The sequence below is a fragment of the Delphinus delphis genome, chromosome 11 (genome assembly GCF_949987515.2).
Source record: "Delphinus delphis chromosome 11, mDelDel1.2, whole genome shotgun sequence".
Taxonomy (NCBI): Eukaryota; Metazoa; Chordata; class Mammalia; order Artiodactyla; family Delphinidae; genus Delphinus; species Delphinus delphis.
The window spans coordinates 3,707,561-3,728,752 of NC_082693.1; the positions used below are offsets into that span (position 1 = coordinate 3,707,561).

At 58.1% G+C, this 21,192-nt stretch overlaps 2 protein-coding genes across 5 annotated transcripts in view; one reads left to right on the plus strand and one right to left on the minus strand.

Annotated features, from left to right (window-relative positions):
• Positions 1 to 543: 543 nt before the first annotated feature.
• Positions 544 to 15,597, plus strand: WASHC1 (WASH complex subunit 1). 3 transcript variants are annotated; one of them, XM_060024116.1, is made up of 11 exons: positions 544 to 697; positions 3,512 to 3,665; positions 11,878 to 11,989; positions 12,176 to 12,322; positions 12,473 to 12,609; positions 12,867 to 13,002; positions 13,157 to 13,358; positions 13,450 to 13,605; positions 14,202 to 14,354; positions 15,023 to 15,091; positions 15,228 to 15,597. In XM_060024116.1, the coding sequence occupies exons 2-11, from the start codon at positions 3,517 to 3,519 to the stop codon at positions 15,365 to 15,367; spliced, it is 1,401 nt and encodes a 466-aa protein (XP_059880099.1). In that variant the 5' UTR covers positions 544 to 697; positions 3,512 to 3,516; the 3' UTR covers positions 15,368 to 15,597. The 3 variants fall into 3 exon arrangements, with proteins under 3 accessions (XP_059880099.1, XP_059880097.1, XP_059880096.1); XM_060024114.1 differs by lacking the exon at positions 544 to 697 and adding an exon at positions 2,334 to 2,422 and having other exon boundaries at positions 13,453 to 13,605; XM_060024113.1 differs by lacking the exon at positions 544 to 697 and adding an exon at positions 2,336 to 2,422.
• Positions 15,598 to 15,704: 107 nt separating this feature from the next.
• The window catches only part of DDX11 (DEAD/H-box helicase 11), a 31,812-nt gene continuing 26,324 nt past the window's right edge, over positions 15,705 to 21,192 (minus strand). Inside the window, exons 19-27 of one of the 2 annotated variants that reach the window (XM_060024112.1) lie at positions 19,519 to 19,591; positions 19,095 to 19,198; positions 18,308 to 18,457; positions 17,985 to 18,053; positions 17,766 to 17,890; positions 17,334 to 17,418; positions 16,979 to 17,057; positions 16,648 to 16,802; positions 15,705 to 16,550 (exon numbers count right to left, since the gene is read on the minus strand). In XM_060024112.1, the coding sequence (XP_059880095.1) occupies positions 16,521 to 16,550; positions 16,648 to 16,802; positions 16,979 to 17,057; positions 17,334 to 17,418; positions 17,766 to 17,890; positions 17,985 to 18,053; positions 18,308 to 18,457; positions 19,095 to 19,198; positions 19,519 to 19,591 (870 nt within the window). In that variant the 3' untranslated portion in view covers positions 15,705 to 16,520. Of the gene's footprint in view, positions 16,551 to 16,647; positions 16,803 to 16,978; positions 17,419 to 17,765; positions 17,891 to 17,984; positions 18,054 to 18,307; positions 18,458 to 19,094; positions 19,199 to 19,518; positions 19,592 to 21,192 lie in introns of both variants that reach the window. The other variant, XM_060024111.1, reaches the window with a different exon arrangement.

The window sequence follows — 21,192 nt, forward strand, 5'->3', positions numbered from 1 at the left end:
GGGTGGGGTGGGGGGAGGTTCTGGCTAAAACGAGTAACAGGATTCTCGCTAAAACGGGGCGACGCAAGTGGAGGCCTAGTTGGAAGAGGATTCAAAGGAGCCCGACTAAAGTGTGGTCCAGGAGAAAACCGTCACGAGCTCTGTACCCGCTAAACAATAACGCCCCCTTCGTAACCGCCGTTCTGGCTCTGTTTGGATCTGACGGCTCTGAACACCTCGCACAGCGTGGACTCGTACAGCTTTTGTCCTTCTGTGTCCGGCATTTATTTTTACTTTTTAAGGCGGGGCGGGCACCAGGCGGACTCTGCGGGGAGCTCGGCCCGCAGATCCCAATCCCAGAAAATCCGGGCTGAAAGAGAAGGGGCAGTCAGCCAAGTACGCCCCCGAGCCTGTGGGTGGAGGGGGCGCGGAGGGAGGGGCGGGGCTGCGCGGGGAGGGGCGGGGCTGCGCGGGGAGAAGGGGCAGAGGGCGCCGGGGTCGTGCCCGGTGGCGGGGCGAAAAGCCGCTGAGGGGCTGGGGGCGAGCTGAGGCCTGAGGGATCGAGGCGCGAGCGGCTAGGGCCCCTGAGCCGCGGCGCCGAGCGAGCGGAACTGGCGGCTGGAGGCGGGGCCAGAGCTCGGGGCCGGGAGCGCCGGGGAGGCGGAGCGGGCGGCGGCGGGGCCCGGCCGGCGGAGCGGAAGCGACGGGCGTCACGCAGGTGAGGGCGCGGGCCTGGCCGGGACGCGCGGGGCGGGGGTGGGGCCGGTCGCGGAGGGGACGGAAGGAGGCGGGAGCGGCTCCGGGGGACGCCGCCGGGCCGGGAGCCGAGGCGGCAGGCCCGGGCCCGGTGACTTCCGCCTCGGCCGCCGGCTGGCTGGCGGACCCGCGGGGCCGGCCTGGGCCTCAGTAGGAGGGTCGGCGCCCCCCGCCCCTGTCGGTTCGCGGGGAGGGCCCGGCTCTCGGAACGAGCTGCAGTGGATGCTCAGACCCTCCGTTTGTGGCCACCCCTCCCGGCCCCTGGATGACCCCACACCGCTTTAACCCTGCTTGGGTCCCCGTTGCCTGCCTCCGAGCTGGGTGTCGGGCGTGGGTCGCGGGAGGATTCCCGAGCACTTCGAAATTTATCAACAGCATTGTGAGAGCGGGTTTGCTCTATGTTCACTTTTCTGGGGGAATCCACAGTTTTTACCAGATTCTCTAAGGTAGCGCCGTCCCATAGAAATATTATGCGAGCCACATACGTGACTTTAAAAGGAAACGGCGAAGTTAACTTAGTGATGTGTTTTATTTAGCCCACTGTATTTAAAATACGGTCATTTCAACGTGTAATCAATATTTAAAATTTTAATGAGATACTTTACATTCCTTTTTTACTAGGAAGTTTGAAATTTGGTGTATAGTTTACACGTAGACTGCATTTCAAGTGCTCAATAGCGCATGTAGCTAGTGGCTCCTGTATTGGACGACAGGTCTGAGGTTTTCATTCCGGGCCTGCAGGCTCGAGGCCACACTCCTTGCCGTGGTATTCAGTGTTTTTCAGTCTGGCCTCTTTTTTTTTTTGCTACTTAGCCACGGATGGTTTCATCCTCATTGCCCAAACCACTTGCCCTTCCCCTACACACCTTTGTTCAATTGTCCCTTCTGCCTGGGGTGCTCGCCCTGCCCTGTCTCCCTGGGTCTGGCAGGGAGGTACAGCTTCTGCTAAGAGCTATTCCTGACTCCCCTGACCCCAGAAGGGGTTTGTCACTCACTCCTTCCTCAGTGTCCCCTAGCACTGGATTCATGGCTGGATTAGAGCACTTATCACCTGCTGTTTAATTGCTTTACAGGCTGTCTTCACAGCTAGTATAGCGTCCTCTTCATCTTTGTTGTGATCATGGCCAGCACCTGATAGTTGATGAGCACCTGTCAGCAGACAGAATGAGTAAAGTGCTAAACGAAGCTGTAGCGTTTCTTAATCCCTGAACAGACCTGCTCCTTCCTCGCTTAGGAGCTTTGTGCCTGTTCTACCCCGTCGTGCATGGACACACACGCAGGGTGTGGTGACTGACCATGAGGAATACGTCACAAGATGAGCCCAGAAAGTACCTTCTTTCTGCCTTTTACTCCCTCTCTGTCTTACAGATGGGAAAACTGAGGTACAGAGCTAAGTTAGGACTCCAGGCAGATGTGCATCAGTGTAAATGCAAAGAGGGATGGGGGTGGGGTTTTTGAAAGGCAGCGAGTTCCCAGAGGGTCAGGTTCCTCAGGTGGTTTGGGATCAGCTGGCTCCGCTTTGGTCATTTGATGGGCGGGGAGAGAAGCGGGGAGGTGAGTTACTCCTGGGCCCTGATGAGGATTCTCTGCAGGTTCAGGTCTAGGAAGCTGAGGAGCTCACTGCTGGAGAAAAACTTGGAGAGCAGAATGGTCATCTCGGACCAGGAGAAGTGCTGGCCTAGGAAGGGTAGGCGAGAACAAGTTGGGTGGAAGGAAGGGCAGGGGAGGCCAACAGAGGATAAGCTCCAGCTTGCTGAGGAGATCGGCGTGAAACATTGAGAATAACCACTGCCCATTGAGAAGGGCAGTGCCATTCTCAGTCTGTAGGATGAGAAATGGAAAGAAACAGATTCAGAGAAGGCAAACAATTTACCCCAGGTCACACAGCACTTGAAACTCAAATGAAGCCTCCTAAACCCTCCATGCCACACTTACCCAGCCCCACCCACACCTCTGTTGCAACCAGGGACCCCAGCGTGGTGCCTAGAAGAGCAGGTCTGGGGCACAGTGCCAGGCCAGCTTAGTGTCTTCCTCACTCTTCTGCCGAGGGGCTGCGACTAGGCCTGTTTATAGGGGCTTGGTGCCTTGATATTCTGCCCGGTACCTCTCGCCAATCAAATCAGTGCCGTCTGCAGTGTGATTGCTGCTTTGGTGGCAGCAGGGAGCAGAGTTAATTAAACCCAGTATAAATAGGCTGACTGCCCCCCTGTCCCCTGCCCTCATGTGCCCCGCCTTCCTCCTGGCCCCCCTTAGCTCTGGCCTGGGAGAGCAGAGCCCGGACATCCTTAGCCCTGGAGTCTGCAGCCACTGCCTGTCCTGTCTCGGGAGCAGGACGCTCGAGTCCACGTTGTCTGTGCTTCCCAGACCTGGGTTCCGTTTGGGAGTTGACACAGGCAACTTCCCCCCCAAACCCTTCCCTCTTTTTCTCTCTGCAGCCAGGGTTTCTTTCTTGTTCATCCAGGCTTTGGAGGTTGAAGTGAGATGAGGTGGGGAAGGGGTGCCTAGCTGGGTTCCAAGTGCCTCCCGGCAGCCAGTCAGCGTTGCACCTCCTCTGAATGCTTCATGTCAGTCTCTGGCCCTTAGCAACTTCCCTCCCTCGTTCACCCAACAAGCTTCAGCAGAACACCAGCTCCTGTGAGCGCCCAGCCTCCCACCCAGTGCTGTGTCCCCCCGCGCCACCCTGTGCAGACTGCTGGGCGGGGGGCTGTGCACCCGTCACCTCGCCCCGTGGCAGGTGGGTGTGCGGGTAGTCCTGATGCTCAGTTCCCACCCCCAGGCACCATGACCCCCACGGGGACCCAGAGTCCGTTGGCCGATCAGACCTACGCGGTGCCCCTCATACAGCCAGACCTGCGGCGAGAGGAGGCCATCCAGCAGGTGGCGGATGCCCTGCAGCACCTACAGAAGGTCTCCGGAGACATCTTCAGCAGGTGGGTGCTGCTGCCACCCTCACCTGATTGGGGGCTGCTCCCCGTCCTGGGCAGTCATCTCTCCAATCCCAGAATGCACCCTCTCAGAGCACCCCTTTTGGTGATTCTTGGTCCTGAGGGGGACCCAGCTGGCTTTCTTGTGCCCAAGGGGCCAAGCTGGGTGCCCAGCTTCGAATTTTATCATAAGAGCTCACTACCTCCTGTCCCTCTTAGCCCCTGGGTTCCTTGTGCATCCACCCAGTGGTGGTACAGCTCTCCCAGCTCACGCTCTTCCCCCCACTGGGGGGCCCTGTTCCTTCGCTTATTCCCGCAGTCAGCGAATATTCGCCCAGCACTTCTTGTGTGCAGGGCTCTGTGCTGCTCTCTTTAGTTACAGCAACGACTAAGGCAGCATCTCTGCCCAGCCAGAGGATATACTCCAGCAGCAGAGACAGACTCTAATTGATTAATTGCATGTTAGTTAATTAAAATTGTGGCAAAACCTATTTTTAATATTTTTGTAACAACTAATATTTGCATCACGTTAACTGTGTGCCACCACTGACCTGAGTGTATTCACTCATTCAACCCTTTGTCCTGTACGGGTCCTATCTTTCTCTGGCCATGAGCAAGCTGAGAGGGGCATAGAGCTTCTCCTTCCTGGGTGCCCACACCGTGCCCCCTGAAGGCTGGAGTATTTGACTGCCTGACTCAGGTCCCTCTGCTGGTCAGGTCTCCTACACCGTCCCCTGCTTGTACCCCAGACCAGGAACCGCGACGCTGCAGCATGCAGTCTCCTCCCCCACCAACTGGAATTCCACCTCTTCCCAGAAGCCTTCCCCAATGGGGACAGACAATGGAGTCATTGTCTGTAGCTGGACACAGTCCAAACATTAGATCCACCTGACTCTTTTGCCTCTGGGCTGCCCACCAATGCACCTGCCTGCCTCACGGCTATCCCGGATGTAAATGTACCCGAGGGCGGTGCCCCGAAGTAGTTAAGGGGGTTGACTCCGGAGCAGACTTCCTGGGCTCCAGTCTGGCCTCCCCATTTGCTTGCTCTGTAACCTCGGGCAAGTTACTTAACCTCACTAAGTCTCAGTGTTCCCGTCTATAACCTGGCAGTAATAATGGTACCTTCCTCGGAGGATTGTTAAGATGAAATGAGTTGAGGAGGAAGGACTTGAAGTGCCGGCATATAGTAAGCATTCAGGACATGTTCCTTCCTCTTATCTGGTGACATCATCTCTGCTCATTTGCTGCCTATTCTGGCCCTCCGTTAACCTGCTATCGGTAGTTATAGGAAGTGTTAGGTGCCCCTTCTGTGCTAATTTTTGTGCTAAATATGCCCAAGGAACACGTAAGCCAGAGGACACAGGCCTTTAAGAGCCATTGGTCCCAGATGATGGCCACCCCATACCTCATGATTGAAACGGATGCTAGAAACGATCCCTCAGAAATACTTGTGTTTCCTCACCAAGACTGTGACTGCGCGCTTGCCTTTCTGCAAGGGGAGCATTGGATTTTCAGCATACTTTCCTTTCCCTTCCTGGTGTTTGGCACCAGTGGACATTTTCACGTTCCTCTGCCCCTGGATGGGGTGAGCAGAGGGCAGGAAGGCCATCTCATGGGGAGGGAGTGGCGAGTTGGTTGAACATAGGCTCGGCATGGCCTAGGGATGGTAGGATGCTCCCAGGAGCCTGGCACCTGCATCCATGCTTCCCTCACCGCTGGGTTCCAGGTCCCCCCATTGACCCCCCACCACGTGCCCAGTATTCAGGTCAGAGGGATACTAATGGTGTGTGGCATGGGGTTCCCGTCCTCAGGGACGTCGTCGTCTAGGATGGGAAAACAGCCATCTGAGCTGATTCTGAGCCGCGTAGCATGAACTGTGTGAGCTCCTAGGGGCCTAGAGGAGAGAGAGACAAGAACTGGCAGCACATTTATCAGACTCCCCAGACCAATAAGCAGAAGTAACCCGTGCATAGAGCAGGCTTTGGAGCTGCAGGGCTAAATGCTGTCATCAGGGCCTGGTTTTGCTCTCATCCCATCCCTGCTCGCTACTTCTGGGTTGGCCCCATTCCCAGACAGGCCTCGCTCTTGCAAGGTAACCAGTGGGCCCAGGGTTCATACTCAGGCTCAGGTCCAGCAGGAAAGAATGTCTTCCTCTGCAGCAGTTCCTTCGGAAGTCCCGCCCTCCCACTGGCCTGGCCTGGTTCTCATGGCCATCCCAGAGCCAGTGGCTGGGGCCGCGCTGGCGGGGAGGGTGACACAGCAGCTGGCTCAGACCTCGGTCACATGCCTTACCCCCAGGCCCTGGGTTTAGCCCCACCCAAAGTGCAGGACCGAGCCTGTGGGAGCGATGGCGCCCCCATAGGAAGCAGGCTGTTACGGAACGAGGAGGGAGCAGATGCTAGAGAGGAAAACCAGCGCCTGCTCCCCCAGGTCAGGGAAGGCCTCCTGAAGGAGGGGTGCGAATGGGGCCACGCGGACGGGTTCTGGCGAGGCCGGGTGGGGAACGCCGCCTGAGGGCCCTCCGCTGGGGCCCGGAAATGAGTGCCAAAGCCTTGAGGCCTGACTGGACGGCGGTGCGCCCCAGGCCGCGGGGCCCTGAGTACCTGAGTGCCCCCTGTCTCATAGGTCCACTCCTTCGCTCAGGACGGGGCTGAAAGTCAGCCCTCCGTGTGTCTGTGCCCTTGGGAGCCCTCCTCCCACTGCTTTACGTCCCTACGACGCTGGGGACGGTCCCTGGTGGAAGGAGCGGGCAAGAGGATGTGTCTGAGGGGAGAGCTGGGACATGTGAGTCAGGGCCGTGGGGCTTCGCCCAGCTGGATGGGGCTTTGAGCTTGAGCCCAGGGTTTTGGGAGCCCGGATAGGTTCTTGAGCCAGGAGTGATGGGACAGAAGCGTTTGGGGAAGGTTCATCAGGCAGCCGTCCCAGGGGAGCTGCGCTGTGGGCAGGGAGAGGCTGCGGTCGGGGTGCCAGGGGTGGGGGGCGCTGCAGGTAGGGAGGCGGATAGGAGACACTGCAAATGGAATAACAACAGGACCAGATGACAGATTGGGAACAGGATGAAGGGGAGGGAGGGGTCGGGGACGACAGGGAGTGGGGAGTGCCAAGCCCCGCCCCCCATTCTGCAGCAGGGGCTCCTCTGTTCTCGCGGGCGTTTGCTGAGAGATGTGACCCCAGCTTGGAACCTCTCCCCTTGAACGTGCTCCTCTCCTTTGCTTTTGCTGAGAGATGTGACCCCAGCTTGGAACCTCTCCCCTTGAACGTGCTCCTCTCGCAAAGGAGAGGCGGCGGGTGGAGAAGAAATGCTTTATGTCTCCGCTCCCCGCCTCTCCCCCCAGCTCAGGCGCAGGCCCAGCCCCTCAGCCCCACCCGGAGCCTGGGCCCCCAGGCAGGTGAGTGTGTGGAAGGTCGGTGTCCCCAGCCGGCTCCTTCCTCCCGCTCCTTGCAGCCCCTCCCTGGCTTGTCCTCCTGCCTAGCAGACCTGCCCTCACCTGCCCATCATCACCTGGGAGAAGCCATCCACAGGGTACCCGCCCAGAGATGTCCCCTGCTGCACATGACTTCCATGAGGGCAGAGGGGCAGCAGTGGGGGCAGGGCAGACTAGGCCTGTGTGTGGGCTTGCCCTCCCCGGCGGCCCCAGCCCGGCCACTTGGCCTTTGCAAGGCTCCTTCCCTTCCTCTCCTCTTCCTTTCCTCCTCCTTTCTCCCCTCTTCCCCCCTTCCTCCCTTTTCACCTCCCCACTCTTCCTCCTCACTTCCTGCTTCCTCTCCTTGGGCCCTTCCTCCCATCTCCCCGCTTCCCCCCGCCCCCCCTTCTCCCTGCTGATCCGCACTTGGTGCCTTCCAAGGTTAGGAGGCCTCAATCAGCTGCCTGCGTAATTAGCAGATCATTCTTAATTACCCCAGTGAGTGGAGAAGATAAAGGGGAAAGCAAGAGCTGTTCAGGGGACCGGCTGGGGGGTGCGCGGGGTAGGGCTGGCAAGGGGAGAAGAAGCAGCAGTTAGGGCCAGGGGAGTGGCCCTGTCACAGCAGCTGACTGGTGTGATGATTGGAGGGTGTGGCAGCCCTGCAGGGGCCACGGGCCTGCGGCTTCCTAGGAAACCCTCCCATACGGCCATGGGGGTCAGCTTTGGAGGTGGTGGGGACACGGAGCCCAGGCACTGTCCTGGCCCCCTAGGTGTGTCATTGACCTTGACCACTTCACACCCCAGGCCCCAGCCAGAAGAGCCCTCTGTGCTCCACTCTCTGTGGTGCTCCCTTGCAGAGTGCTTTTCCTCATCTGGAACTTTTTTCTCCGTGTCTGCTCAGCACTGCCTGGAGCCCCTCACCGCTCCTAGTCTGTGGGTGGTAAAGGTAAATGTTGACCAAGTTCTTGGGACATGTCGGCTTGTACAGCTCATGAGACATCCAGTCTCTCACTTTGACCTTTACAGCAATTCCACGATGTAGAAGTTACAATTCCTGTTTTTCAGCCGAAGAAGGTGAGACATAGATCAGTTAAGTGACTGGCTGAAGGCCACACTGCTGCTGTCCCCAGGTCTTTGGGACATTGTAGCTGTTTATCTCCTTGAGAGCAGATATGTGTTATCTGATGCATCTCTGTCCCAGGCTCTCAGCAGACTGACTGAGCCAGTTCCTTCCCTGCTGGTGTCCTGGTGACATGCTGTAGGGACGTGGCTCCAGTGATGAGCCTGGAAGCTGACCTGCCTGAAGCCAGCCACCAAGCCAGGGGCTCTAGATAAGGAGCGGCAAACAAGTCGCCCTCTTGCCACCAGCCCCGCTCACTCCTGGTGGGTGTTGCTAATCAGTCCTGGCTCTTGGTCCCAGGCCCCATGTGGCCCAGCAGGCCATCCTAACACTGCCTTCCAGGCTGTTGTCGCTGCCAGTCGGTAGAGATGACACACAAATTGAAACCTCCTTCTCACCCTTGGCCTGAGATTGGGCTGCCTGGGGACTTTGTCAACAAGCAAGGCGTTACTTAGCCATCCTAGGCTCTTGGATAAGAAAAGAACCCTGGAAATCCCATCTTCCATTCCCCCTGTCCCACACAGGAATCTTCCCTGGAGCATCACTGACAGGTGGGCATCCAGCTGGAATCTGATTGCTTTGCAAAGCCATGCAGCTGTTTACAGGAAAGTTCTCCTTATGCAGAACTGAGAGGTCTGTTTCCATGTAACTCCTCCCACCGGCTGTAATGCAGCTCACTCTCTGGGGTGACAGAAAGTCTAATCGCTTTTCTGCCTGACAGCACTTGTGATCTTTCTGATATCTGAAGGGGATTTTCATATTCTCGAAGTCATCTCATCTTCAGCCAGAACATCCTTCAGTTATCTTGTGTGATGTGAGCTTCCCACCATCACCCGCCTCATCACCCTCCTCATCACCCTCCTCTGGTTGTTCGTTAGCTTGTCATTTTGCATTCAGCCAGTATGTTACATGTCAGGCGTTGTCCCAGGTGCTAGAGATGCAGCTGTGAATCAGACAGACCCTGTGGTCTAGAAGGGACTTCAGAGTCCTCTTAACATGTGGAACCAGTTTGAAGGGGACACGGCTGTGGACGAGGTGGGCGCCTGGCGTAGATGAGCTCTGTTTTCTCTGTAGTGCCTCGAGAGTGGACGTTCCCTATTTTTTGAAAGAAGGTGGGAAAGATCTCAGGAGCTGTGTGCTCTGAGATCTCACTTCCTTTCCAAGCTGCTTAACGTGCTTTTAGCTCATAGGTAACCGAAACCTCCTGCTAGAACTCCATCCTCTGTGCTTGTACCCTTGACCTTTTAAACCTGAATGCTGAGCTTCACATTCATTCCTTATCAGTTTCATCTTTTCTGGCCTCCTGGCCTTTCAAGATCCTGTGAGTCTGGATTCCATCGTGCAGACCGTTTTGGGGCCTCCCCATTTGATGCCCCCAGCTTACTAATCAAGTGTCGCATGAGTGTGCGGCGCCCTGCCAGAGACCTTCGTGCAAGGCTGAGATCAGTCCATTCTTCAGCCGTGCCTTTGGGGCGCTGTTGTTCTCTGGCTCTGATTTTTCCTAAATGTGCTCTCCTCCGGCCCGCATAGCTCCATCTTGTCCACGGGATTTTGTGAGAAGCCGTCAGAATCCTTGCTGACTCAAGCTGCACTGTGTGTTAAGGTTTTCGCCTGATACGCCAGTCTAATAACCTTGTCAGAAAAGAAATGCTATGAATTTAGAACAGTGCTGGCCCCGGGGACCTGCCTCTTCCATTTCAAATTGCTTACGACCCTCTATTTAATAACCCATTCCGGAAATTTGCCAGGATCCATTGTTAAGCTTGATGTTTGTAACTTGGAGAAATCAGATGGAAGACCCAGACAGAGCCGACTGTGTCTGGCTCCAGTTCTGACGTCACTCCCACCCTCCGTGGCACCTTTGAGTGGAGCGGTTACATAACTGTGAGGTTGCTTCAGCCCCGGGCAGCGTAGGGCTGAGCCTGGAGCCACAGGAACTGGCCTGTGTGCAAGCAGGGAGACCGGTCTCCCTGCCGGAAAGCTGGGGCTCGGACAGGGTGCTGGTTCTGCGTCTCTCCCGGAAGGAAACCGTGCCGCTTGTTCTGTCTGCCTTGCTGCCCCACTCAGACCAGCCTGTCAAGGAAAACTAAGCTGGTTTGGGTCCCTGCTCATAGGCCAGCCCCTGCATCCCCGAGCCCTTGCACACGAGGGGCCAGGAGTAACCAAGGAGATTTCATCAGGGGTGGAGACCCCTGGGTTGTGAAGCTGGCCGATCAGGTGTGTTCTCTGGGGGCTAAAACATTCTAAAGTTGGTGAGGGTGGTTTAAGAAGGTTGGGCCAGAGTCTTGACTGTTCACTTCAACCCGTTAAAGGAATCCTAGAGTTCCCTGGCCGCGTGGTCTCTGACCCCGGGGACGGCGGCACTCCTCGGCCATCCACTCACTGTGTCCTCTGGCCGTTCCCCGGGAGCTGAGCTTGCAACTCTGCCTCGTCTCTCGTGCCTCGCTGTGTGCTCACTCCTGCCCGGTGAACGTGGAGATGTGACCACCGCTGTGGATGTGGAACACGGTGGCCGCGGGCAGGTGTCCCTGGAGGTAGGGGAGCGCTCAGGCGCAGGCCGCCCTGGCAGGGGAGCCGGAGTCCCCGTGCAGTGAGAGGTACCTCGTGTTGCTGAGTAACGCAAGCGAGGCTCGTGTGCGTTTACCTTTGGGGCACATGGTGTTAGCCATTCAGTAACTGCAGAGGGACCCCTGCAGGTGCCAGGCGCTGTTCCAGGCTCTGGGAACACAGCGGGGAACAAAGCCCTTAGCCTAGGAGTGCACAGGAGATGTGTGGTGACAGGTGGCTCTGTGTAATGGAAGAACTGGCTGGGGGTTGGAAAGTGACAGGTGCAGCTTTAGGTTCCGTGGTCGGGGAGGCCTCAGCGAGGGGCTCAGTGAAGTGAGGGACCAGCCGTGTGGGTATCCGAGGAGACGGCAGAGGCCACGTGACAAGGCGGTGTGTGGCATGTTCAGGGAGTGTAGCAGGGCGCCGTAATCCGGGGAGGGGGCAGTGGCAGCCCCTAGGCAGCCCGACCACAACCATGAGAACCACGGTGGGGACTTGGATTTACCAAAAGCTGCCTCTTATGTGCCAGGCAGTTCCTTGTGGATAGCTCCAGGACTTGAATTCAGGCCCTCTTGCCTGTCACACAGCCCTGCTGAGCTCTGGTTTCCTCCACGTAAGTCATGACGATTCTGCCTCTGCTCACCTGGGCCTGAGGCTGAGAACCCCGGCAGGCAGGAACCACGTCCCTTCAGGTGGCACGTACAGGTGCCAACTTGGGGCCAAGGTGATTGCCCATCCCTACCCAGAGCTCCAAGGAACTTAATACAGTCTGTTCCTAGACACTTCAGGTTGGATGGTCCTGGTAGAGGTCACCTGGGCAGTTCTAAGATCGGGCCTGACAGCAGGTATTGCTGTGTTTTAAGAGCCCTTACCCGAGGACCTCCGTGGCGGTCCAGTGGTTAGGACTCCACGCTCCCACTGCAGGGGATGCGGGTTCGATCCCTGGTCGGGGAACTAAGATCCCGCATGCCTTGTTTTGGAGCACTGCCAAAACACACACACGCAAACACAAACAAAAATTTAGGCAAGAGCCCTTACCCGAGCCCCTGGCTTCGCAGGTTTGCCGTTAAAAGCAGAAGGGGTACAGGAGGCTGCAGGGGCTTGGGGAGCAGCCTTCAGCCCCTGTGACTTTTTTTTCCGGTGGCAGGATCTCCCAGCGAGTAGAGCTCAGCCGGAGCCAGCTGCAGGCCATTGGGGAGAGGGTCTCCTTGGCCCAGGCCAAGATTGAGAAGATCAAGGGCAGCAAGAAAGCCATCAAGGTAGCGTGTGTGGCCCTGTCCCTCTGGCTGGTCGGCAGTCCCAGAAATCCCCTTCCCTCCCCTCTCCCCATGCCTCTGAGGCTGCCAGCTCCCTGCTTCAGCCACATGGCAAGCTTTCCTCCTGCCCAGGCTGTCTGGAGCTTCTCAGGCCCCCTGAGGAAGTGCTCAGACTCCCCATGTACACAGGTGTTCTCCAGTGCCAAGTACCCTGCCCCGGAGCGCCTGCAGGAGTACAGCTCCATCTTCACGGGGGCCCAGGACCCTGGCCTGCAGAGACGTGCCCGCCACAGGGTCCAGAGCAAGCACCGTCCCCTGGACGAACAGGCCCTGCAGGTCTGACGGGGGTGACCTGGGCACTGGGGAGGAACTGAGGCCCACCCCAGGATTCTGTCCCCTGAGGACTCTGACTGCAGTGGGGGAGGTCACTCTGGCCTGGTGCTGAAACCCACCATCCCTCGGTCATTTCCCGTCACCCCACCGCAGGAGAAGCTGAAATACTTCCCCGTGTGTGTGAGCACCAAGCCAGAGCCTGAAGATGAAGCCGAGGAGGGGCTGGGGGGTCTCCCCAGCAACATCAGCTCTGTCAGCTCCTTGCTGCTCTTCAACACCACGGAGAACCTGTAAGGGGGGGGCGGGGGGGGTTGGCCTGGCTTAGTGGGGGGCCAGGGGCACCAGACTTGGGTGCCGCAGAACGGCAGAACGCGGGAGCCAGGAGGCTCCTGACCAGTTGGTTTTGCCTGGTTTTGCCTGGTAAGGCCTGGGAGGCCGTGGTACAAACTAATGGTGGCCCCGATGAGGTAGGAAAGGTGGTCCAGACCATGGGCCTAGAACAGATGTCAGATCGCCTGAGCTCCTGACCTCCACCCCTCCTCTGTAGGTACAAAAAGTATGTCTTCCTGGACCCCCTGGCTGGTGCCGTAACAAAGACCCATGTGATGCTGGGCGCGGAGACGGAGGAGAAGCTGTTCGATGCCCCATTGTCCATCAGCAAGAGAGAACAGCTGGAGCAGCAGGTGGGGAGGGATGATGCTTGGGTGGGGAAGGGGACGTGGTCCTGCCGTGTGGTCTTGGCCAGGGGTCTGCTGAGCCCCTCACCCCGGCCAGCTGTGGCGCGGATGGGCGAGGCCGCTGGCTGCCGGAGGCCCGCCACATCCCCCGGTCCCACAGGTCCCAGAGAACTACTTCTACGTGCCCGACCTGGGCCAAGTGCCTGAGATCGATGTGCCGTCCTACCTGCCCGACCTGCCGGGCGTGGCTGACGACCTCATGTACAGTGCAGATCTAGGCCCCGGCATTGCCCCGTCGGCCCCTGGCACCATTCCAGAGCTGCCTGCCTTCCACACGGAGGTGGCTGAGCCTTTCAAGCCTGGTGAGCCGAGAGTTGGGAACGGACTTGGGCGGGAGCACCCCTGCTTGGCCACTTTCTTGCGCAGGCACCTTCTCACACTTTTCCCACCTAGAAGATGGGGTGCTGGCAGTACCCCCGCCGCCACCGCCGCCGCCACCAGCTCCGGCCCTGCTGGTCAGCGCTCTCCCACCTCCGCCCCCAGCCCAGACCATGGCCCCGCTGGGACAGCCAGCTAGGGAGGATGACAGCGGTGGCGCATCTCCTTCAGGTAGCAGCGGCATAGGGCACGCGGGGCAGGGAGGGGTGCTTTCTCTGAGGGTGCCCCTCATTTCTGGATCCCTGAAGGATTTTCTGTAGCTTAGTTAAGTGGTCATAAATGCTAGATTTTCAGAGTAGTTCTAATTACAAAATCTTGTTCTACTGGGTTCATAACAGCAGTTTCAAACCATGTCTCTGGAGCCTGGACAGGGGGAGCCGTGAAAAGGGGGCAACTAATAGACATGGAAAACTACAGCAACAAAGTATCCACGTGGCCCTTAAGTTGTAGGGTTTCGGTTTTACTCCTGTATCTCCCAGTCCATCTCCAGCACCCAGAAGTGGCACAGAAATCCCGTTGGCTCCTGTGTTAAGTTCAGACACTCAACACACTGGTGATTCCCAGGGTCCACCTGTGCAGCGTGGCACCTAAAGCAGGTGGGGCTGGAGAGGGACTGGCCGAGCCTGGGCAGATGCAGGCAGCGTCCAGGCCCCGAGTCTCCTCGCCGAGGAAGAGCCCTTCCTCAGATACTGCCCAGGGCCGCCTCTGGGCCGCACGGCCAGGCCCTGCCTGAGCAGCCTCTCTTCCTTGCACCCTTCCCACCCCAGTCCAGGGAGCGCCCAAGGAAGTGGTTGACCCCTCCGGTGGCCGGGCCACTCTGCTGGAGTCCATCCGCCAGGCCGGGGGCATCGGCAAGGCCAAGCTGCGCAGCGTCAAGGAGCGCAAGCTGGAGAAGAAGAAGCAGAAGGAGCAGAAGCAAGGTGCGGGCAGACCCGCGCGCGAGGGCTCCTTCCTGCTCCTGGAGCCTGCAGTGGAGCTGTCCTCTCTACGCCCGCAGGGGACAGAGCCTCGGCCACTCAAACTGCAAGAGCCTTCTTAGACTCTGCCAGTTGTCCAGGAAACGGGCAGGGACCTGGATGTTTTTAGGGACGGAGACCTGGCTAAGTCCTGCTTCTCTAGGCCTCTGAGACTCTGGATTACGTCAGCTGTGAATCCCCATGGCTGACATAAATACCACACCTGGGCCTAAAGCAGCAATGCCCTGGGAGTCCAGGCCTGAGTTTTGAGTCCCAGCTCTGCTTCTGAGCTTTGCACTGTGACCCCAAGCAAATTGCCTAATTTCTCTGGGCCAGATTCCTCATCTGTCCAGCGAGGCTGCTCGTCTGTGCCCTTGTCTCACAGGGTAGCTGTGACTGTTGTTACTCAGAGGTTACCTGTGTTCTTATGAGCACTGACCAGAGCTCCAAGAGCTGTGGTGACACATGGCCGCGGAGGGGCCGGGTGTGAGCCGTGGCGGCCTCGTGGCCGCAGAGGGGCCTGGTGCGTTGAGAGCACAGAGGACACTGATGGAGCCCTCAGGGTGTTAGGCAGGCTGGATCTGGTCCACCCCTGGCCCCTTCATCTTCTCCCCATGGCTTTCCTGTTGCAGTGAGAGCCACCAGCCAAGGTGGAGACCTGATGTCGGATCTCTTCAACAAGCTGGCCATGAGGCGCAAAGGTAGGAAGCAGGACGCCGGCTGCCTCCCTGGCTGAGGTCGTCCACATCCTTTTTTCTCACTGTTTCAAGTCTCTAGAGCCCGGGTGGACTGGTGCCCCAAACCAGCCCCCCTCACCTTCCACCTTTGCCCTCCCAGGTATCTCCGGGAAAGGACCCGGGCCGGGGGCCAGCGAGGGGCCAGGAGGGGCCTTTGCCCGAATGTCGGACTCCATCCCGCCCCTGCCTCCCCTGCAGCCAGCCCAGGGAGAGGAGGACGAGGATGACTGGGAATCCTAGGGGCTCGCTCGCTCCGCCTTCCCCAAGCCCCCGACTTCATCACGGACAGGCTCCCGGGAGGGAAGGGGGTCACGGAGGACCGGCCAGCTCTGTTGCCTGGAGCTGCTTCAGGGGCTGCGCTCTGCCTGTGCCTCACCCACCCCCTCGGCCGGCGCGCGTGCCTTTTCCCTAGAGACACTTTGCAGCCAAACAGTACGTGAGTCAATAAAGAAGTACGACGCCAGAACCGAGCATAACCCAACAGCGCCCTCTTAATTAAGAGACCACAGCTGCACAAGACGCAGGTGATGTCCCTCCAGGCCGGGTCTCAGGTAGCGGGGGCAGGGAGAGGTGCGGTCAGCAGGGGCCAGCGGGGGGAGGGACATTTCCACGCAGGAAGATATGTCTCAGTGACAGACACGGGGTCGCTAAAAATAGCCTCGCTGAGAGCCTGATGGCCCTCAGCATAATTGCTGATGTCAGGCGAAGAGGAGTCTCCGCGTGGGCTCCAGTGCTGGTGCTGGTGCTGGTGGTGGGGGAGGGGGGAGGGGGGGAGGGGCCCCTGCCTGGGAGGACCTAGAGCCGAGCCGGGAAGCTGATCCTGCTGCAGGGCCAGGAGCAGGCCTGCAGGAAGACCAGCGGGCAGGAGTGGGGAGCAGTTCTTAGCAACTCAGAGCAAGAAGGTGGTTAGGGTGAGCAGAAGCCCTGAGAGAGGGTGAAAGGCCTAGAACAGCTACTTTTAGTGAGAAAGGAGAGGGAGGGCGGGCCTGCCCCACCTCACCTCTAAGAATGTGGACACTGAGAAGCAAGCAAGGGCGGAGGTGCTGTGGCCTCCACAGTCGCTCACAAAGGCTGGCCGGGAATCAGGTCAGGGAGCTGGACTCCGGGCCGTGCCGAGTGGAAGACAGGCTCAATTCCAGGGAGGGCACCTGCCCTGGGACGGGCCCAGGAATGGCGGGGCACTGTTCCTTCAGGGTCAGCCTCATTTTTTCCTGTTGGCTTCTCCACCTATTCCTAGGTCCTGGCAGCCCACTGATTCCAAAAGGGGGCTACCGCGCTCGCCACCTGGGCTTCACTTCTTAGGCAGGATCGCTGCAGACCAGGCCCAAGACAACATTTCTAGTGGGCGGGGTGAAAGGAGGGCCTGGTGACCAGGCAGTGGTGCAGCCATCTGTCAGGAAGACCCAGACTTCTCTCTATGAAACTGCGGAGAGAGGGAAAGACAGGGAGACACCGGCTAGGGGCGGGGTGGGGCTGGGGGGTGGGAGGTTCTGGGGACGAGAGAGAAAGGCAGGACTGACCTTCCGCAGAGCAGCAAAGGCAGGGCCAAAGGTGGCTTTGACCTGCACGCGATCCCGGATCCAGGCCGGCAGCTTTGCCAGGATAGGAGGGCGGGCGTACCGCTGGTCCAGGAGCACGATGCTGGCAAAATCCTTCTGATGCCTGATGGCCCTGCCTGGATGGGGACAGAGGTTGGGGGTCTGAGTTAAACCTGCCTCCCCCCACAGTGCGTTTCTACTGTGTCCCCTTCCCCTTGCTCAGCGCTCAGGCTGGAGAGATGGCAGGTGAAATCCCTCCTTCCTGTCACCTCACTCTCCAGCCATCTTGCCAGCAGCGTCAGCCCAGGCTCACCTATGGATTGGTTGACGGCCTTCATACACAGGTTCTCCACCAACGCCTTCCCAGGGGGCACCTGGCCTGGGGCTCGGGGCTGGGAAGGGCAAAGGAGGTGACCCGTCAGAGCGGACTCTTGCCTCCTCCTAGTGTTCTCGGTGACAGTGACACAGCCGGGCTCTGGAGCGGGACCCGTGGGCCTCGTGGGCACAGCAGCCGGCATGATAGGTGATGGCATGGAGAAGCTCAGGGGCTGTGGAGGGGGCGTCCCATCGCTCTGGAGCAAACGGGACACACACGTCCCAGGGCAAGGGGGAGTCACAGCCGTGGGGTGCCCCCTCCCTTCGTCCTCCGAGGCACTGGCGGTACTCACGAGGGTCTGGTCCAGGTAAGCCATCTTCTCCTGCAGCTCTGCAGACCTGATGCTGGGGAAGGGCATGCCCACCATGACCACACACCTAGGGCGGAGGCACACGCGAGTCACGGCAGCTGGGCGGTGCCCAGGACAAAGGGCCCGTCCTCACCCACACCTCCACTCCACTTCCTTCCGCCTCTCCCTCGCCTCGTCCCTACCACCTGGAGAGGGTTTTCTCAGCGGAGATATCCGGTCTAGACCAAGGAACTGAGTCCTGATCAAGTTAGGGGCTGCCTGATTTTCCACCTGGCCCCAAAGGGCCAAGTCCAGAGTTGTTGCATCCGTGCGCCTCGCGGGCGACGGGCCTGAGCGGTCAGCCCAGGTGGGGACTCCGAAGGTGCCAGATGGGTGGGTGTCAGAGCCGCGGGAGATGGGAAGCCCACCCCTTACCGGCCAAGGTTGTCAGAGAAGTTGATGCCTTCACTCAGCTTCCCTCCGACCACGGAGAACATCAGGGCCCCTGTCACCATGCCCCCTGCCTGGCCACAGTGCTGCAGGAAACACCCAGCCCAGAGCTGCAGAGCCAGGGCGTGGATGCCAGCCACGGTACTTTCAGCTGCCAGCGCCACGTGCCCTTTGGACCCAAGGCCTCAGAACCACACCTCTTACCTGAATGCACCTGGAATACTCCAGCAGCACCTGCTCCACCTGGTTCACTCTCTGGGGCTCCTGAAATATCTGAGGGTAAACATATAATGTCTCCCAGAAAAGGGTTTCAGAATGCCTGGGTCTTGGGTGGCTCTTGGCCTTACGTTTTCCAGACTGGGGAAGCCCACAGGGCCAGGGCCCTTGGGGAGATCCCCTGGATGGTTATCAGGGATTGGAAGCGGGGGTAAGGAACTAGCTGAAGCCCCCGCACACAAGAAATCCAAGGAGGAGCTCTGGATGCCAGCGTCCTCTCGAGTGGGAAGTCCAGCAGAGCAGCCACTCACCTTCTTCCTGACAGCCAGGCGGGCCAGCAGGCCACTCTTGTCCCAGTGGGCGTGGACCTGGCGTTGGTACGCATAGGAGGGAAAGAAACAGACCACCCCTCCCGGCACCACGTTGCACAGGTTACAGAGGATGCGACCCGTCTCATCCATCTAGGGAGGGAAGACAAGGAACCTGCCACGGAGCCATTCCTGAAGCCCCCCAAAAAGGCTCAAAGCCAAGTACAGCGACCCACGGGTGACTGCGGGGGAGCACGGCCAGGTGGCTCCCCAGGGCGGAATGTGCCACCCTCCCTACCATACACCCGATGATGCTTCTGGCGCCTGGTAGCATCTGTGACACACCACGTGCTGGCACACCAGAGCCAAAACCCACTGTGGGATGCCGCTCAGTCCACTGTTCTCCAACTCCCAACATCCTGCTGGGGATTAAGCCCCGTCTGTGACAAATCAGGCACTGAAAACCCCAGGCATGCCACTAGAGGTGTGCCCCCAACACCCGCATTCCTGCCCAGGCGGAGCCCACAAAGCCAGACGGCAAGAGAACCAAAGGCACTGAGCAGCCTGCTCGTGAGCTTCGTTTAAAGAAAACGTCCTCAGCAGCCAAAGGCATGAGGCTGGAGATGGCTCAGACCTTCCGTGGTAAACTTCTAGATCCTGCCCACCCTGTGCCAGCTGTGATGGGAGAGCCCAGCGCCTGAATGCTTGGCCCGGGGCAGGGTGCCCCCAGCCCGAAGTCTGCCTCCTGCCCCCGCAAAGGCCGTGGGAAGGCAGGCTGCCTGGTACGGACCATCTGAGGCAGCTCTCTCTTCTGGTACGTGAATTCCAGCTGCTGGTTGGAGGGCCCGCTGCAGATGACGAGGGGCAGGATGTTGTCTGCAGGGATCACGTGACCTGGCGAGACCCAGTGAGGCTGAACTGGAGTCGACTGTCCCGCAAGGCAGAGTCCAGGAAGAGCTTCCCCCGACCCTGTCTTCCAGACTAGGAAGAGCAGTTCACAGCCCCCGCCCCCCATCCCGTTTCCACACGGGACCGACTCGGCGATGCCCAGGCCTCTCCGTGCAGACACAGGGGACGCAGAGCAGGAGAGCCCGGAGATGGGGAGCTCGCGAGGAAGCTGCCCTCTTGTGGCCTCAGCCCCCGGGCCTGACAACAGCACACGGCTGAACAGTGACACGAGGCCCAGCCCCGAAAGCCTGGGCATGGGTCCTCACCACAGGAGAACTCCACCACGCGCTCAGCTTCCACCCCGGCACACGCCAGCAGCTGCTCCCGGAAGTCGGACACCTGCAGACCACAAAGCCAGCTCTGTCATCTCCCAGAGGCCTGGGCCAGGAGGCGACAAGTACGTAAGAACAGAAAAAAGAGGCAAAAGGAAAGGCTGGTAACAGATTCGTTAAAAGAAAAAAAATAAATAATGATACCCAGTGTTGGCAGCCTCATTTAAACCACTTGTGGGAACAGCAAGAGAAATTCAGCAATTTGAAACAGTGGTTCTAAACCCTGGCTATGCCACAAAATCACCACTCAGAATTTAAAACATATATATATGGCCAGGGCCCAGCCCAAACTACTGAATAAGAATCTCTAGTGGGAAGACATATGCATTTGTATTTTTAAAGAGCTCCGGGTTTTCACCTATCAAACTGGCAAAAATCCCAAAGTCTGACTGCTCTCTGGAGAACCAGGCATTCTTATATGTTGCCTGTGGGCCACAAGATAGCACGACTCCTGTGGAAGGGGAATTTGACACTATTTAACAAAGTAGACATATGTTTACTTTTAACCCACAATCCCCTATCTAGGCATCTCCCCTGAAGTACAGCTCCACAAACCAAACATATGCGCAAGGACAGTCCTTGTGAGGTTATCCGTAACATTCTGCATTTCAAGAGAGACTGGCCGAAGGAGCTACCCTATCTCCCCCAGCAGTCGACCATGCAGCTAACAGAAGGAACGCAGACCACCCTGTGCACTGCTAACGTGTGATCGCCAGAGCATGCTGGGAAGTTAAAGCTGACTGAGCTCCCCTTAACGTAAGAAAGGAAAGGGAGGGCTTCCCTGGTGGCGCAGTGGTTGGGAGTCCACCTGCCGATGCAGGGGACACGGGTTTGTGCCCTGGTCCGGGAAGATCCCACATGCCGTGGAGCGGCTGGGCTCGTGAGCCATGGCCTGTGAGAGCCTGCGCGTCAGGAGCCTGTGCTCCACAACGGGAGAGGCCACAACAGTGAGAGGCCCGTGTACCGCAAAAAAAAAAAAAAATTAAAAAGGAAAAAAAATTTGCTCATCTTTGCAAAAAAAAAATTAGAACGAAACACTGGAGGAATAGACCAGTAGCTAATAAAAATGATTACCTTTGGGAATGGGGAACGGTTTGAAGAGGGACAGAGGTGAGACTCTCTGAATACGTCTTGCTATATAGTTTCGACTTTTGAACCATACAGATGTGGACATTTTTAAGAACATAAAGTAAAAAGGCAAACTAAAATTGAAAACAAAAACTGAAAGCCTACCTCCCTATCAAACTCAGAATATAGCCACACAGAGAAAAGCTTGACTTCAAGTAACTTTGTATCACTAATGACCACATATCCTTAGTGGGGTACTTTAAAGGCAAAAAATAAATGCATGTAAATGAATTCAATCAGTCGTTTCTTGTTAGAATACTGGTATAATTTTTTTTTTGTGGGGGGGCACACTGTGCTGCATGTGGGATCCTAGCTCCCCGACCAGGGATTGAACCTGTTCCCCCTACATTGAGAGTGCAGAGTCTTAACCACTGGACCGCCAGGGAAGTCCCAGAATACTGGTATAATTTTGAAACTATTTTAAGTATATTCGAGATAGAGCAAATAAGTAATTATGTTAATGTGATAAGAAATCAAACT